The 14,089-nt window shown below is 42.5% G+C and overlaps 1 protein-coding gene across 10 annotated transcripts in view; it reads left to right on the top strand.

The window, feature by feature from the left end:
- The window catches only part of FLNB (filamin B), a 134,852-nt gene that overhangs the window by 51,052 nt on the left and 69,711 nt on the right, over nt 1-14,089 (top strand). For all 10 annotated transcript variants that reach the window (XR_002832320.1, XR_002832319.1, XM_023765008.1 and 7 more), the window contains exons 2-4: nt 531-779; nt 3,403-3,500; nt 5,177-5,324. Coding sequence is in view for 8 of the 10 variants with exons in the window: in XM_023765008.1 (XP_023620776.1) it covers nt 531-779; nt 3,403-3,500; nt 5,177-5,324 (495 nt within the window). In the remaining 2 variants the exon portion in view is untranslated. The remainder of the gene's footprint in view (nt 1-530; nt 780-3,402; nt 3,501-5,176; nt 5,325-14,089) is intronic.

Raw genomic sequence — 14,089 nt, 5'->3', positions numbered from 1 at the left:
GGTGGGTGGGACAGGGAGGTGAGCTCCAAGGTGAAGAAGCGCTCCATTTCTCCCCAGCAGGTGCTCACAGTCCTGGACGGGATGTGGTAAGCTGAGGAGTCCTAGGCACAGAGCTGGTGGGAGGGAAGGGCCACCAGCCGCCAGATCTGGCCATTGAATGACAAGCCACGGTTTGTCCTGCAGGAGGATGGGGTAAAGGGTCTTCCCCTGAAACGGAATACCGCACACTTGACTTTTAAAAACTTTTTTTTTTATTATGGGAAATTTCAAACATACACAAAAGCAGAAATAATAGCATAATGCATTTTTATGTACCGAGGCCACCAGTTTACAACATTTTGGAATCTTACTTCACCTATTCCCATCCTCAGATATTTTGAAGCAAATTCCAGCATTGTATCCTTTCACTCTTAAATGATTCAGTACGATTCTCTAACAGATGAGGACTTCATTTCCATTTTTTTTACAAAGAGCATGATCCACCCTTGTGCAACCCAGAGGAATGACCAAGCCTTGGCCTCTCTCCCCAGATAGCAAAGCCATCGTGGATGGGAACCTGAAACTCATCCTGGGCCTGGTATGGACCCTGATCCTCCACTACTCCATCTCCATGCCCGTGTGGGAGGATGAAGGGGATGACGATGCCAAGAAGCAGACGCCGAAGCAGAGGCTGCTGGGATGGATTCAGAACAAGATCCCCTATTTGCCCATCACCAACTTTAACCAGAACTGGCAAGACGGCAAAGCCCTGGGTGCCCTGGTAGACAGCTGTGCTCCAGGTAAGTCCCCGTGGTTACCTAAGCCATCTCTTTGGGATGGGGGTATATGGGCCCTAAACTTCTGGGTTTTCATTGGGAATGCTAGGTTTGCTGTGATTGGTGAATTTCTCCTGGTTTTGGCTCATTGTAAGATAGTGAGAGGCACTGAAAATGACTCCATCTACCTTTCCAATGGCATGTCTTATAGGTGTAGCCATGGACTTGTTTGAGCATTGAATTCAGTTACTTATCCAAATTCCCAGTGAAGGCCTCAATGCTTGGACCAGGCCTGGGGTTTAGCTTCTAGACTCCAAAGTCCTGCTGCTTCCCACAGTTGGTGCCTAGTTTCCCGTAGCCTTTGGCAAAAACATGTGGCCTGTTAGGTGGCTTGGCATGAAAATCTAAAAACTTTCATTGAGCGGAAAGTACCCATTTTTATCGACCACTGGCTTGACTATATAAGGCTTTCTCTGCCCTTTTCTTTCTGTGTTGCTATGAAATAGGGCTTGGTCAGGATCCAGTTGGAGCCTTTTCCACCCTTTCCTGAGTAGCTGAGTATGCCCCAAGACAGTAATTATCCTCATGAAGGGATTAGATTGATGGGTAGAGTTTGCTGGTACACACTCAATAGAAAAGCCAGAGCCTATGTTTATATGTATCGCTCAAAAATTTTTTTAATAAAAACTCTAATAACCATATTTTCCATTTACTGAGTGCTATGCATGTGCTGGGCACATTAATATTTAGTAAGCTAGTGCTTCTCAACATGCTCAGAGCAGAACTGTCTGGTGTCAGTTGGGTACTGGGGGAGGGCTGATTCTAGGCCTTATTCTGTAAGCTGAGTCATCAGAAGTAACTCGGAGCTCAGCAGCCGGCCATTGCCCAGTGCCCTCATCCTTGCTTGCATCCAGAGACTCATTTTAGGAAACCTCTTTCCAGTTTAAATGTGGGGATTTTTACTCTAGTCCTAAATACTTCTTGTGCTTTCAAAGGTTTTTGAGATAATTCTAGGTTTGGCCTTTTAGCAAGTGGGTTTTTTTAATTATACAGGATGCTAGTTCAGTCTTTTTAGATATATCCAAGAATGGGATTGTGATATTGTGACTTAAAATAAGAAATATATGTTTGGTCTTTGTCCCCTTTCCTGGTACTGAGCTCCTAAAACCCTTGGAATTTCCTAAGTGACAAGAACCATGATAATGGTGTCTTTCAACCACACCTGAGTTTGTGTTAATGAGGTGACTTTTGGAAAGCCCCAAAGATGGGGGCTGGTTGTCCAGGGAACCCACCCATTAGAGGATTGGAACTTTCAGCTTTCTCTTCTGTCCCCCAGAGAGGGGAGAGGGGCTGGGGATTGAGCTCATCACTAGGACCAGGGATTGAATCAATCCCGTTTAAGTAATGACGCTTCCTCAAAATTTCTGAATGTGGGGTTTAGGGAGCTTCCAGGTTGGTGAGTACATGAAGGTTGTGAGGGCGGCACCCTCAGAGAGGCCATGGACATTCCCCCTCCTTCTCCCACTCCCATCCTTCCCTGTGCATCTCTTCCATCTCTCCGTTCCTGAGTTGTATCCCTTTGTAATAAACTGGTAATCTAGTAAGTAAACGGTTCTCCTGAGTTCTGTGAGCCACTCCAGGAAATGAGTGAACCTCGGGAGGGAGTTGTGGGTTTGTATCTGGTCAGTCAGAAGCCCAGGTGGGTGGAAAGAGGGAGTGCGGTTTTGTGGGACTGAGCTCTCAGCTTTGGGATCTGATGCTACTACCTCCAGGTAGATAGTCAGAATTGAGGTACCTTGTAGGACACCCAGCTGGTGTGAACCCCACACATTTGGTGACCAGGGTACAGAAGTGTGAGAGTGGAAGGTTGAAAAATATCTCCTGCAAAAGGCACTAGGGCCAGATGGTTTTACAGGCTGAGTTTGCTGATATCACACCTGTAAGGAGTGGCTAACCCCCATCTTTTTTTTTTTTTTAATATATTTTATTGATTTTTTACAGAGAGGAAGGGAGAGAGATAGAGAGCCAGAAACATCGATGAGAGAGAAACATCGACCAGCTGCCTCCCGCACATCTCCCACTGGGGATGTGCCCGCAACCCAGGCACATGCCCCCGACCGGAATCGAACCTGGGACCTTTCAGTCCGCAGGCCGACGCTCTATCCACTGAGCCAGACCGGTTTCGGCAGCTAACCCCCGTCTTAATGCAAGAAGATAACATCCTCAAGGAGACTCTCAGCTAAGACAGAATAGTTCTACCCTTCCATACCCACATCCATGATACTTTTTGCCTGTAAAGTGTATTCAAATGCTCCTTGACTTACTATCGGGTTATGTTCCCATAAACCCATTGTAAGTTGAAAATACTGAAATTCAAAAAAGCATATAATATGCCTTACCTATCAAATATAGCTCAGTCTAGCCTACCTTAAGCAAGTTCAGCCTATGGTTGGGCAAAATCATCTTGTTACCCCTACCCAGCCTTCACAAGAATATTGCACCGTATATCACTAGACCAGGAAAAGTTCAAAATTCAAAATTATGAATATGGTTTCTACTGATGACAGACCGCTTTTGCACCATTGGCAAGTTCAAAAATCTCTTCCGTCAGCGAATACTAACAGCATCTCTTGTGTTATATTAACAGGTCTGTGCCCAGACTGGGAATCCTGGGATCCACGAAAGCCCGTGGATAATGCACGAGAAGCTATGCAGCAGGCAGACGACTGGCTGGGTGTCCCACAGGTACTCATGCACGCACGCCCCCTCCCAGAGCTCTGCTCCCACCCTCCGGCTTGTTTTGGGACTGGATGGGTGTTTCTTTGAGTCTGGCAGGCTGTCTGACCTCCTCAGCATTAACCTTCAAAGAGTATTGCTTGTGGCACGCTCCCGTCTTCCTCAGTTTACCAATAATAATAGGTTCTTATTGACTTAGGTCCGTGTAGAGCATCCAAAAGTCTTTACTCTTGGTCACATGTGGCAAATTTTCTAGTATTTCTGCTCCAAAAATTTCAAAGGCTATCTTTGGACAATGGGTTGCAAATGAGGACACTAATGATTAGGTTGGATCATAAGAAATCAATATTTAATCACTTCTTACCTATTTAAAAAATTTTTAAATTTTATTCTCTTTGGAAAGAAATCATGGAACTTAGAACTTAAAAGAAATGTAAACCAGGATAACCTACAGTTAATGAAAATTGTGGCAGAATTTGTATTGCCCATAATCCTATCATAGAAATATCACAAGAGAACTTGGAAATTATAGAGAACTTGGTAAGTCTTAGGTACCATCTGCAGTAGCCACATTGAGGGTGATTCTTCTAAGCCCTTCCAAGGAGTCTAAATAACCCTTCCTTCTCACAATGAACACCATGACTCCCACGTTCAAAGCCCTGGTCAAGAAAAGCTGTGGGTAGCCAGTGCCGTGGGTGGATGACCTCATCACAGGCTTCATTGAGGTCTGAGTTGGTGTTCAGAGCTGAGTTTAGTGCATTTTGTAACGAGATCCCTTGGGAGGTAGAAAAACTTGCCTCTATTTCTTTGGTTTGGTTTTGGCTTCGTGTCTCTGCTTCATGGCCCGTTTCTTGGCTTTTCCATCGTCAGGAAGTGGCGGGGTATGTTTTTCATCTCTTAAACCTAAAACCATCTCCTTTTGACGTTCATGTGATGTTGGCACTGTTAAGTTGTTGAAGGAGCTGCCTAGACGAAACGCCAAATCACCGCCCGTCCTCCATAGTATGAAACATATTATACAAACCCAAATGGCTATTTTGGTGGGGCAGGCTAATCATCAGAATGATTTCTGTGTTTTTTGTTGTTGTTTTTTAACCACGGGAACAGGAAAGCTAGGGACATATGTTGTTCATGAGACCGAGTCTTCTGTTCATCTCAAGAGGTGTGGCTTGCCTCTTGTTGGGGCAGGAGGATTTTGGGTGCTATTTGGGGCCGGGTCAGGTGATAGAACTGAGTCTGCAGTGCCTGCAGGGAGGCTGCCTGGCCAGCATGGGTTATAACTTGACTAATACTCTCGTTCCTAAGATGAATATCTGCAGAAATTAATCACCTCTCCATTTTTTAAATGGCTTCTAAGTGTGCTAATCTCATATGTAATTGTTCCTTCATCCTCCTCCCCTGATGTACTTATCCCACTGGGAAGTTTGATGAGAGGAGTGAGTGGGTTATTTCGGGGGTGGAGGGAAAGTATGTACTCTGGGAATGACATAGAGAATTGTCCGCAGAGGGTCCCCAGCTTCCAAGGGGAATGGTGACACCTCTCAAAGGTCAAAACACACAGATCTTGGCATAGCGCCTGATGAAGTTCACTTAATTTCTTATTATTTGTAGTGTGTAAGAGATGTTTGTAAAAACTTCAATACCTTGATGTGTTGTGGCATTCACTCTCCGTGTCGCTGTTCTAGGTCATCACTCCTGAAGAAATCATTCACCCGGATGTGGATGAGCACTCGGTGATGACGTACCTGTCCCAGTTCCCCAAAGCCAAGCTCAAGCCCGGGGCTCCTCTGAAACCCAAACTCAACCCCAAGAAAGCCCGGGCCTATGGCAGAGGTAAGCACCGGTCGTGTTGGATTTGAGGCTTGCCCTTGGGTCTTAGAGAATATGATGTGGCTTCAGGAGGACGGTTCTCAAAACCAAGAATGTAGGCTACACCCTGGGAGACGTTACAGGCCTTCGTCATCAGCGTTTGTTTGTTGGTTTGTTGGTTTGTTTATGACTATCCTGTTCTGCCTTGTGAATCTAGGCTGTAAGAAACACTGCTGGTGTAATGTGCCAGAGACTGATGGGTTTGCTGCTTTGTGATTTAATGCACCAACCCTGGGATGAAGAAAGGACTATTGTCCCACTTTTCAGATGAGGAATCAGAGGCGTGGTCCACCGGGAGTGGGAGGTGGGAGACAGGAGCCTGGGTCTTCTGGCCAATGATTCACTTTTCCTTTGGTTGTGCTAAAGCTGCTCAGATTTCCAGATGGGGTGGGAGCTATTGATAACCCCTGGCAGACACTTCCTTGCTAAGACATCCTGTTTATGCAGCTGCCAGGAGTGTTCTGCTCAGAACGTTATGTTGGGTTGAAGGCATTTTGAGGCACTTGGTGTTCTGGTTGGCACCTGACTTTAAGCAACTAATTTTTATGTTTGTTTGTTTTCATTTACAGTTCACCTTCAATATTATTCTGTATTTGTTTCAGGTGTACAACATAGTGGTTAGACAACCATGTACTTTACAGAGTGCTCCCCCCTACCCCCCGATATTTCAAGTACCCACCTGGCCCCGTGCATAGTTATTAAGCACGCTATTTTTTTTTTTCCCAGGGGAACAGTTGTATTTCAACTCAGTGTGATTTCTGGTAAAGATCAGCATAGTTGCCAAAACCGGTTTGGCTCAGTGGATAGAGCATCGGCCTGCGGACTGAAGGGTCCCGGGTTCGATTCCGGTCAAGGGCATGTACCTGGGTTGCGGGCACATCCCCAGTAGGAGATGTGCAGGAGGCAGCTGGTCGATGTTTCTCTCTCATCGATGTTTCTAACTCTCTATCTCTCTCCCTTCCTCTCTGTAAAAAATCAATAAAATATATTTAAAAAAAAAAAAAAGATCAGCATAGCAAGATACAACTTGCTTCTTTTTCTATAGGAGTGGTATGTGCCCTGACTGGGAATCAAACCTGAAACCTTTTGGTGTACAGGATGACGCTCTGACAAACTGAGCCACCTGGCCAGGGCTGCATTGTATTTCTTAATGACAATTGGGAAAACATTTAGATACACAAAATATGTTGCATATTCTCCTAGAATCTACAGTTCTTACCATTCTAATATAGTTTTCTCTCGCCCTTTGCGCATTGAATGTATATGTGTCTCTCTGTGTGTGCGTGTGTGTGTTTGTGTTTGTGTGTGTGTGTGTGTGTGTGTGTGTGTGAGTGAGAGAGAGAGAGAGAGAGAGAGAGAGAGGTTATTGGAAACATGGTGACATTTTACTCCTGAATATATCAGCCAAGCCTGTCTGTCCTACAATAGGACATCCTCTTATAAAACCACAATATTCATCATCACACATAAGAAAATTAATAATAATTTCATGCCAACTGATAATTTTGTTTTCAAGTTTATTGTCCTAAAATTCTTTTATAGTTTTTGTTATTTTACAAACCAAGATTTGATTATAATTCACTTACTACATTTCTTTTTTTGTCTTTAGACTCTTTTAATCTAGAATAACTTCACCCAACTTTTTAAAAAAATGACGTTAACTTTCTGAAGAATCCAGAACACTTGTCTTGTGGGCTGTCCCACACGCTCCGTCCCTTTGAAGATAGCGTTGCTGTACTAGGCCTGAGCTTAGTCGAAGGATGACCTACAGCCAGGGAGTGGTGATGACCATGTGTCGTCTCAATCTCACTGGCCAGGTCCTTCTCACTGTCTTTTTAGCACGATTTAGACCAGAACACGGCTCGATTGCTCTGGAACAAACCCACGTGCCATTTGAGGTCCCTTTGGCAGTGAGGTGGGGTCTGTGAATCTGTTGTGTTATATGTTGTTTGAGGGCCTCCCCCAGGTGCAGTCTCTCCCAGGTCAGCGTGCCTGTGCTTGCTGTAAAGGTGCTTTCTGTAAGCCGTACCAAAGGCGGTGGCTGCAGCAAAGAATCTCTGATTTTAAAGGTTAAAATTTAATCTCTGAATTTAAAGGTTTTTTTGCCATTCCTAAATGGCAAATAAAGCTCAAACAGCCAAATAAATCTCTTGTCAACATAACTGGTAAAATAAATTGAATCTGACCAAGGCACCAAATGCTTGTTTGCAGTAACCTTATCAGTGGCCGGCCAGTTTCCCCATTGTTAATGTGAAATGGTTTCCTCTGACTGCTATTTTCTAAAAAGTGACAACTTGTTATACTTTAGGAATGTGGCTAGTCACTGCTTTTTCCTTTATCTGCCTCTTTGTGTTATGTACTTAGGGACCAAACACCTTTAAAAAAATTTTTTAAATCCTTATCTGAGAATATGTTTATTGATTTGAGAGAGAGAGAAACATTGATGTAAATGAGAAACATCAATGTAAGAGAGAAACATCAATCAGTTGCCTCCCATATGCACCCCAACCAGGGACTGAACCCACAACCTAGTATGTGCCCTCACCAGGAATTGAACCCACAACCTTTTGGTGCATGGAATGGTGCTCCAGCCAACTGAGCTACCTGGCCAGGGTGCAGACACCTTTTAAGAAGTGTGTGTGTGTGTGTGTGTGTGTGTGTGTGTGTGTGTGTTTTACCACAATACAAATGTGGTAAAATATACATAACATTCACTAATCTAACCATTTTTAAGTGTACCATTCAGTGGCATTAAGTACATTCATGGTTGTGTAACCTTCACCACTATTTATCTCCAGAACTTTTTCATCTTTCCAAATTGAAACTCTGAACTTATTAAATAATAATTCTCCATTCCCCTCCCCTCAGCCCCTGGCAACTACCATTCTGTCTCTGCAAATTTGCCTATTCTAGGTTCCTCATGTAAGTGGAATTATATGATATTTGTCCCTTTGTTCCCATGTTTTTAAGGTTCATCTGTGCTCTCACTCGTATCAGCATTTCATTCCTTTATGAAGCTGAGTAATACTCCGTTGAATATAATACATTTTATTTTTCTACTTTCCCGTCACTGGACATTTGGTTATTGTGAACAATGCTCTGTGGACATGGGCATACAAATATGTTCAGTTGCTGCTGGTATATACCTACAAGTGGAATTGCTAGATCATAGGGTTATTCTAGGTTTAACTTTTTTTTTTAAGGAGCAAGGCAACAGGGTCACACATGAGGCCACATGGGTGGGGCCTTAAGACATTACTTGTCCCATAGTGAGACCAAGGGCAGGGACAGTTTGCGCTCTTTCCTGTGTGGCCACATTGCTCCATGTCTGCCAACGGAACCAAGGAATGGGGAACGCTTCATCTTCTAGTTTCTAAAGGTTCTGAGGTTGGCTTTATTTTCTCTTCTGGATGTGGACTAGATTGCAGTTACCAGCTGGTTACCTCTTGCTGGTTATCTGTTCACTCAGCCCTGACTTAGTTCCAGCGGGTTGAAGGAGAGAGGGCTGGGCGGAGGTAAACTTGCAGCCACAAACAGACTTTTGTCGTGGGCTTCCTTGTGGGTTCCGAGGTTGCAGGCGTGCGACTCTGAGCAAAGCAGGAACCTTTCTCAAAACCCACGTTCTCTGTGGAGCAGTCACTGCACAGCAAGACGTAAACCCTCTTCGTGCTGAGTAGTCTCGGTTGTCTGCACGGTGAGCGTAGCTCCCAGCGATTGCAGGTGGATGGTTCAGCCGCCCAGCCAGCCATGGGGAGCCAGGGTCTTGGATCAGCTGCAGAGCTAGTTGCTCTCGGGCTGTGGAGTCAGGTGGAGTGGGTATTTATGAATTTATGAAGTGCATGTTTAAATGTAGTTGTTAAATGATGTGATCACCCTGTAAATTTGAAGCAAAAGAAAAATGTAGACAATGAAAATTGAAAGCTTGCTTCCCATCCCTTCATTCCGAGGTGTTCCTTCCCAGCCTTTCTTTTCTTTTCCTTTCCTTTCCTTTTCTTTTCTTTTCTTTTCTTTTCTTTTCTTTTCTTTTCTTTTCTTTTCTTTTCTTTTCTTTTCTTTTCTTTTCTTTTCTTTTCTTTTCTTTTCTTTTCTTTTCTTTTCCTGTCTAGTCTAGTCTAGTCTAGTCTATTTATATTTGGAAGTGAATTCCAACTATGTGTTTTCTTCAATTTGCATTTCTTACCTAACAATATGTGAATATTATCTTACTATATAATAATCTACCACCAGTATTTTACAGTCAATTATTTATTGGAAAACTAATACAAATCCAGAGTGTAGTATTAAATGACTCAGTGTTTTTAACAGACTGGTGACAAGGAAAAGAAGAGATGGAGAGAAACATAGAGATTGTGATTTGAGAGACTTAGCGATCAATTGTAATATATGAACCTTATGTGGATCCTGCTTCAGCTGATTGTTGAAACAAATTCATGACACTTACAAGATAATCAGAAATTTAAGCACTGACAATATTTCATCATATTAAAGAATTACTGTTAATTTTTTTTATGGGATTTTTTGGATGTAGATACTCTGAAATACCATTTACTTATTTGTTTATTTTTTAATATATTTCTTTATTGATTTCAGAGAGGAAGGAAGAGGGAGAGATAGAAACATCAATGATAAGAGAGAATCATTGATTGGCTGCCTCCTGCACTCCCCCTACTGGGGATCGAGCCCACAACCCGGGCATGTGCCCTTGGCAGGAATCAAACCTGGAACCCTTCAGTCCACAAGCGGACGCTCTATCCACTGAGCCAAACCGGCTAGGGCTGAAATATCATTTAGAGATACATAGTGAATGCTTATGAGTGATGTATATGAGGACTAGGATTTGTATCAAAATCACACAGGAAGAGGGAAGTGGCGGGAGTGCAGGTGTGAAGCTAGGCAGGCCGTGAGTTAGTCGTTGTTGAAGTTGGGTGATAGGTACGTAGTTCTCTGTCTCTGCATAGGCTTGGAATCCTCCACAATGAAAAACTTAAAAAGAAATAATACTTGAACTTGTGCTTCTGGGAAGATGGAGTTGAAGTACTTTTTCCAGGTCTTCCCACTAAGTACACCTGAAATCCCTGAGCATTTTACACAGAACAAACATAAGAAGACTCTGAAAGAGAAGAAGGCAAACCAGCTGGGGACCTGGGAGCCCGAGGACTGTCAGTAATGAATTCCCTGGTTTTCCTTTTGCCTCGTGTATCCCAGACTTGGAACTGAAGAAGCTGACAAGCTGGAAATACCAGTGGCACAAACACAAAAAGCCCCAACAAAAGCCTACTCTTTCTGGCCAGAAGACCGGGAAAGGGCAGCCTAGCAGGGCAGAACACTTTTAGACAATCATTGCTCTGCTCCAGCAAAAACTGCGGCCCCACTGCACCAGCAAAGGCCAAATGGGGAGCCTAGACTTGCACCACAGATAAGGAAGCCACCCCAATGATGTCAGCAGAGGCCGTTTGAGTAACAATGAGGCATTCCTGCCCGTTCCAGCCTCAGGTTGGGGAGGCCTAATAAAAGCTGGGACTCCCACCTCTACCTACCAGTAATGAGAAGCCCCCCTCACTTTGAGTATCAGTGGAGGTTGAATAGGGAGCCTGGACTTCCTCCCCCACTGGCAGTAATAAGGCCTGCTCCCTTCCTTCCCCTGCTGAAGTGGTCCTATAAAAAGGCAGCTCAAAGAAAGTTTATGTGAGACCCAGAGTCTCATAGCATAATACTCAAAATATCCAGGTTTAAATAGCAGAAATCACTTACCAATCCAAGAACCAGGAAGATCTAAAACTGAATGGAAAAGGACAATCAATTGATGCCAACACTGAGGGAATAGAGATGTTAGAATTATTTGATAAAGATTTTAAAGCAGCTATTATAAAAATGGCTTTAACAAACAATTACAAACACACTTCAAAACAAAAGGGAAAAAAAACCCACAAAAAAATCTCAGCAAAGAAGTAGAAGATATAGATAAGGAAGAACCAAATGGAATTTTTAGAACTGAAAAATGCAGTAACTGAAATAACTCTCTGGAAGAGCTCAATAGCAGAGTGGGAAGACAGAGAAAAGAATCAGCAAACTGAAAAATAGAACAATAAAAGTTACCCAATCTGAATGACAAAGAAAGTAGACTGAAAAACATGAACACAGCCTCAGGGACCTTTGGGCTGATAACAAAACATCTAACATGTCATAGGAGAGTAAAAATAGGGTGGGGCTAAAATAATGCTCAAAGAAATAATGGCTGAAAACTCCCCAACTTTGGTAAGCTGAGCTAAACCCAAACAAGATAAAAAACCAAGAAAAAAAAAAAGTCCACACCGAGCCACATCTTAGACCAGTGGTTCTCAACCTTCCTAATGCCGCAACCCTTTAATACAGTTCCTCATGTTGTGGTGACCCCCAATTTCATTGTTACAAATTGAACATAATTAAAGCATAGTATGTAATTATATGTGTTTTCTGATGGTCTTAGGTGATCCCTGTGAAAGGGTCGTTTGACCCCCAAAGGGGTCACGACCCACAGGTTGAGAACCGCTGTCTTAGACAGACTTCAAGGAACTAGACCGTAAAAGCTTGAAAGCAACAAGAGAAATGACACCTTATCTATTATATTCGTTTAGATGAGAAATTCCTCATCTACAGGAAGTGGCACAACATTTTTTTATGTGCTGAAAGAAAAGAACAATCAACCCAGAATCCTATATCCAGGGATAATGCACTTTAGGAATCAAGAGGAAATCAAGACATTCTCAGATAAAGGAAAACAAAGAATTTCTCACAAGTACATCTACCCTGAAATGATGGCTAAAGGAAATTCTCTGGGAAGAAAGGAATCAATAAGAGAAGGAATCTTGGAATATCAGGAAGAATGAACATGGTAAGCAAAAAATATGGATAACTATAATAGACTTCCCTCAACAGCCACAGGCTACCAACACTCAGCCAAATGAAGTATATAACCTGAGTGGTTCTATAACCATTAAAGAAATCAAATCTGTAATTTGAAAGCTCTTGGAAAAGAAATCTCCAGGCTCAGAAGACTTCACTGGAGAAAGAATTAACACCAGTTCTACACAATCTCTTCCGGAAATATGAGGAGGGAACACTTCCCAATTCATTTTATGAAGCTAGTATTGCTCTAACCAGACAAAGGCAATGCCAAAAAAAGAAAACTACAGACCAATCTCTCTCATGAATAAAGTTGTAAAAGTCCTTAACAAAATATTAGCAAATAGAATTTTGCAATATATAAAAATAATAATTCATCATGACCAAGTGGAGTTGATTCAAGGGGTGCAAGGCTGGCATGCCGTTAGCAAATCAGTCAACATAATCTATATCAACAGGCTAAAGAAGAAAAGTCACATGACCATGTCAATTGATACAGGAAAAGCGTTTGACAGAATTCAGCAGCCATCCATGATAAGAACTCAGAAAAAGAGGAATAGAGAACTTCCTTAATTTGATATAGAGTAGCTACCACAAAACACCTACAGTCATTAGTATAATTATGGTGAAAGCCTGGGTGTGTTCTCACCACTGCTGTTCAGCATCAGGGTGCAAGTTTTAGCTGATACAGCAAGGAAGAGAAGAAAATAAAAGACACATATCGGAAAGTAAGACATAAAACTGTCCCTATTTGCAGATGACATGATAGTCCACAAGAAAATGCTTTCAAAAAATCGTTAAAAACCCCCAAAAAACTCTCCTTAAATAAGTTCAGCAATGTCTCAGGCTATAAGATCAGCATCCAAATATCCATTGTATTTGTCCACTAGAAGTAACAAAAGAACCCCGAAGTTGAAAATAGCATACCATTTGCATTCGCTCAAAAAATTGAGAAATAAGTGTAAATGTAATAAAACATGTATAGGATTTACATGCTGAAAGCAACATAAAACAGTAATGAATAAATCAAATAAGACCTAAATAAATGGAGAAACATACTAAGTGCTTCCATGGGTTGAGACAGAGTAAAGATGTCCGTTCTTCCCAAATTGTCATATAGGTTTAACAGAATTGCTATTAAAATCCCAGCAAGATTTTTTTTGTAGACATAGAAAAGGTTATTATTTCAGAATGTATATGAAAAAGCAGGGAAAGCAATTTTTAAAAATATATATATTTTATTGATTTTTTACAGAGAGGAAGGGAGAGGGATAGAGAGTTAGAAACATCCATGAGAGAGACATAGATCAGCTGCCTCCTGCACACCCCCCACTGGGGATGTGCCGCAACCAAGATACATGCCCTTGATCGGAATCGAACCCAAGACCCTTCAGTCCACAGGCTGACGCTCTAGCCACTGAGCCAAACCGGTCAGGGCCAGGGAAAGCAATTTTGAAAAAGAAGAATAATGGGGGAAGAGTCATTCCTGCCCTGACCAGGAATTGAACTTGCAACCTTTTGGTGTATGGGACACCACTCCAACCAGCTGAGCAACTGGTCAGGGCTGCTGTTGTCATTTTTAAATTTGACAGTCTAAGGGAAAAGAGGTCAGTGACCCTGACCAAATAGATATTGCATGTTTTAAAAATTCTTGTGGCAAGCAAGTTGAAAATTGCTGCTGTAGAGAAGTGCTTAGAAATATAGAAGTACAAGAGGATATTTTCCATTGATTTTTAAAAATATTTTTATTGATTTCAGAGAGGAAGGAAGAGGGAAAGAGAGATAGAAACATCAATGATGAGACAGAATCATTGATTGGCTGCCTCCTGCACGCCCCCTACTGGGGA

The sequence above is a fragment of the Myotis lucifugus genome, unplaced genomic scaffold (assembly GCF_000147115.1).
Source record: "Myotis lucifugus unplaced genomic scaffold, Myoluc2.0 scaffold_366, whole genome shotgun sequence".
Classification (NCBI taxonomy): domain Eukaryota; kingdom Metazoa; phylum Chordata; class Mammalia; order Chiroptera; family Vespertilionidae; genus Myotis; species Myotis lucifugus.
This window is presented reverse-complemented; position numbering and strand designations above follow the sequence as displayed.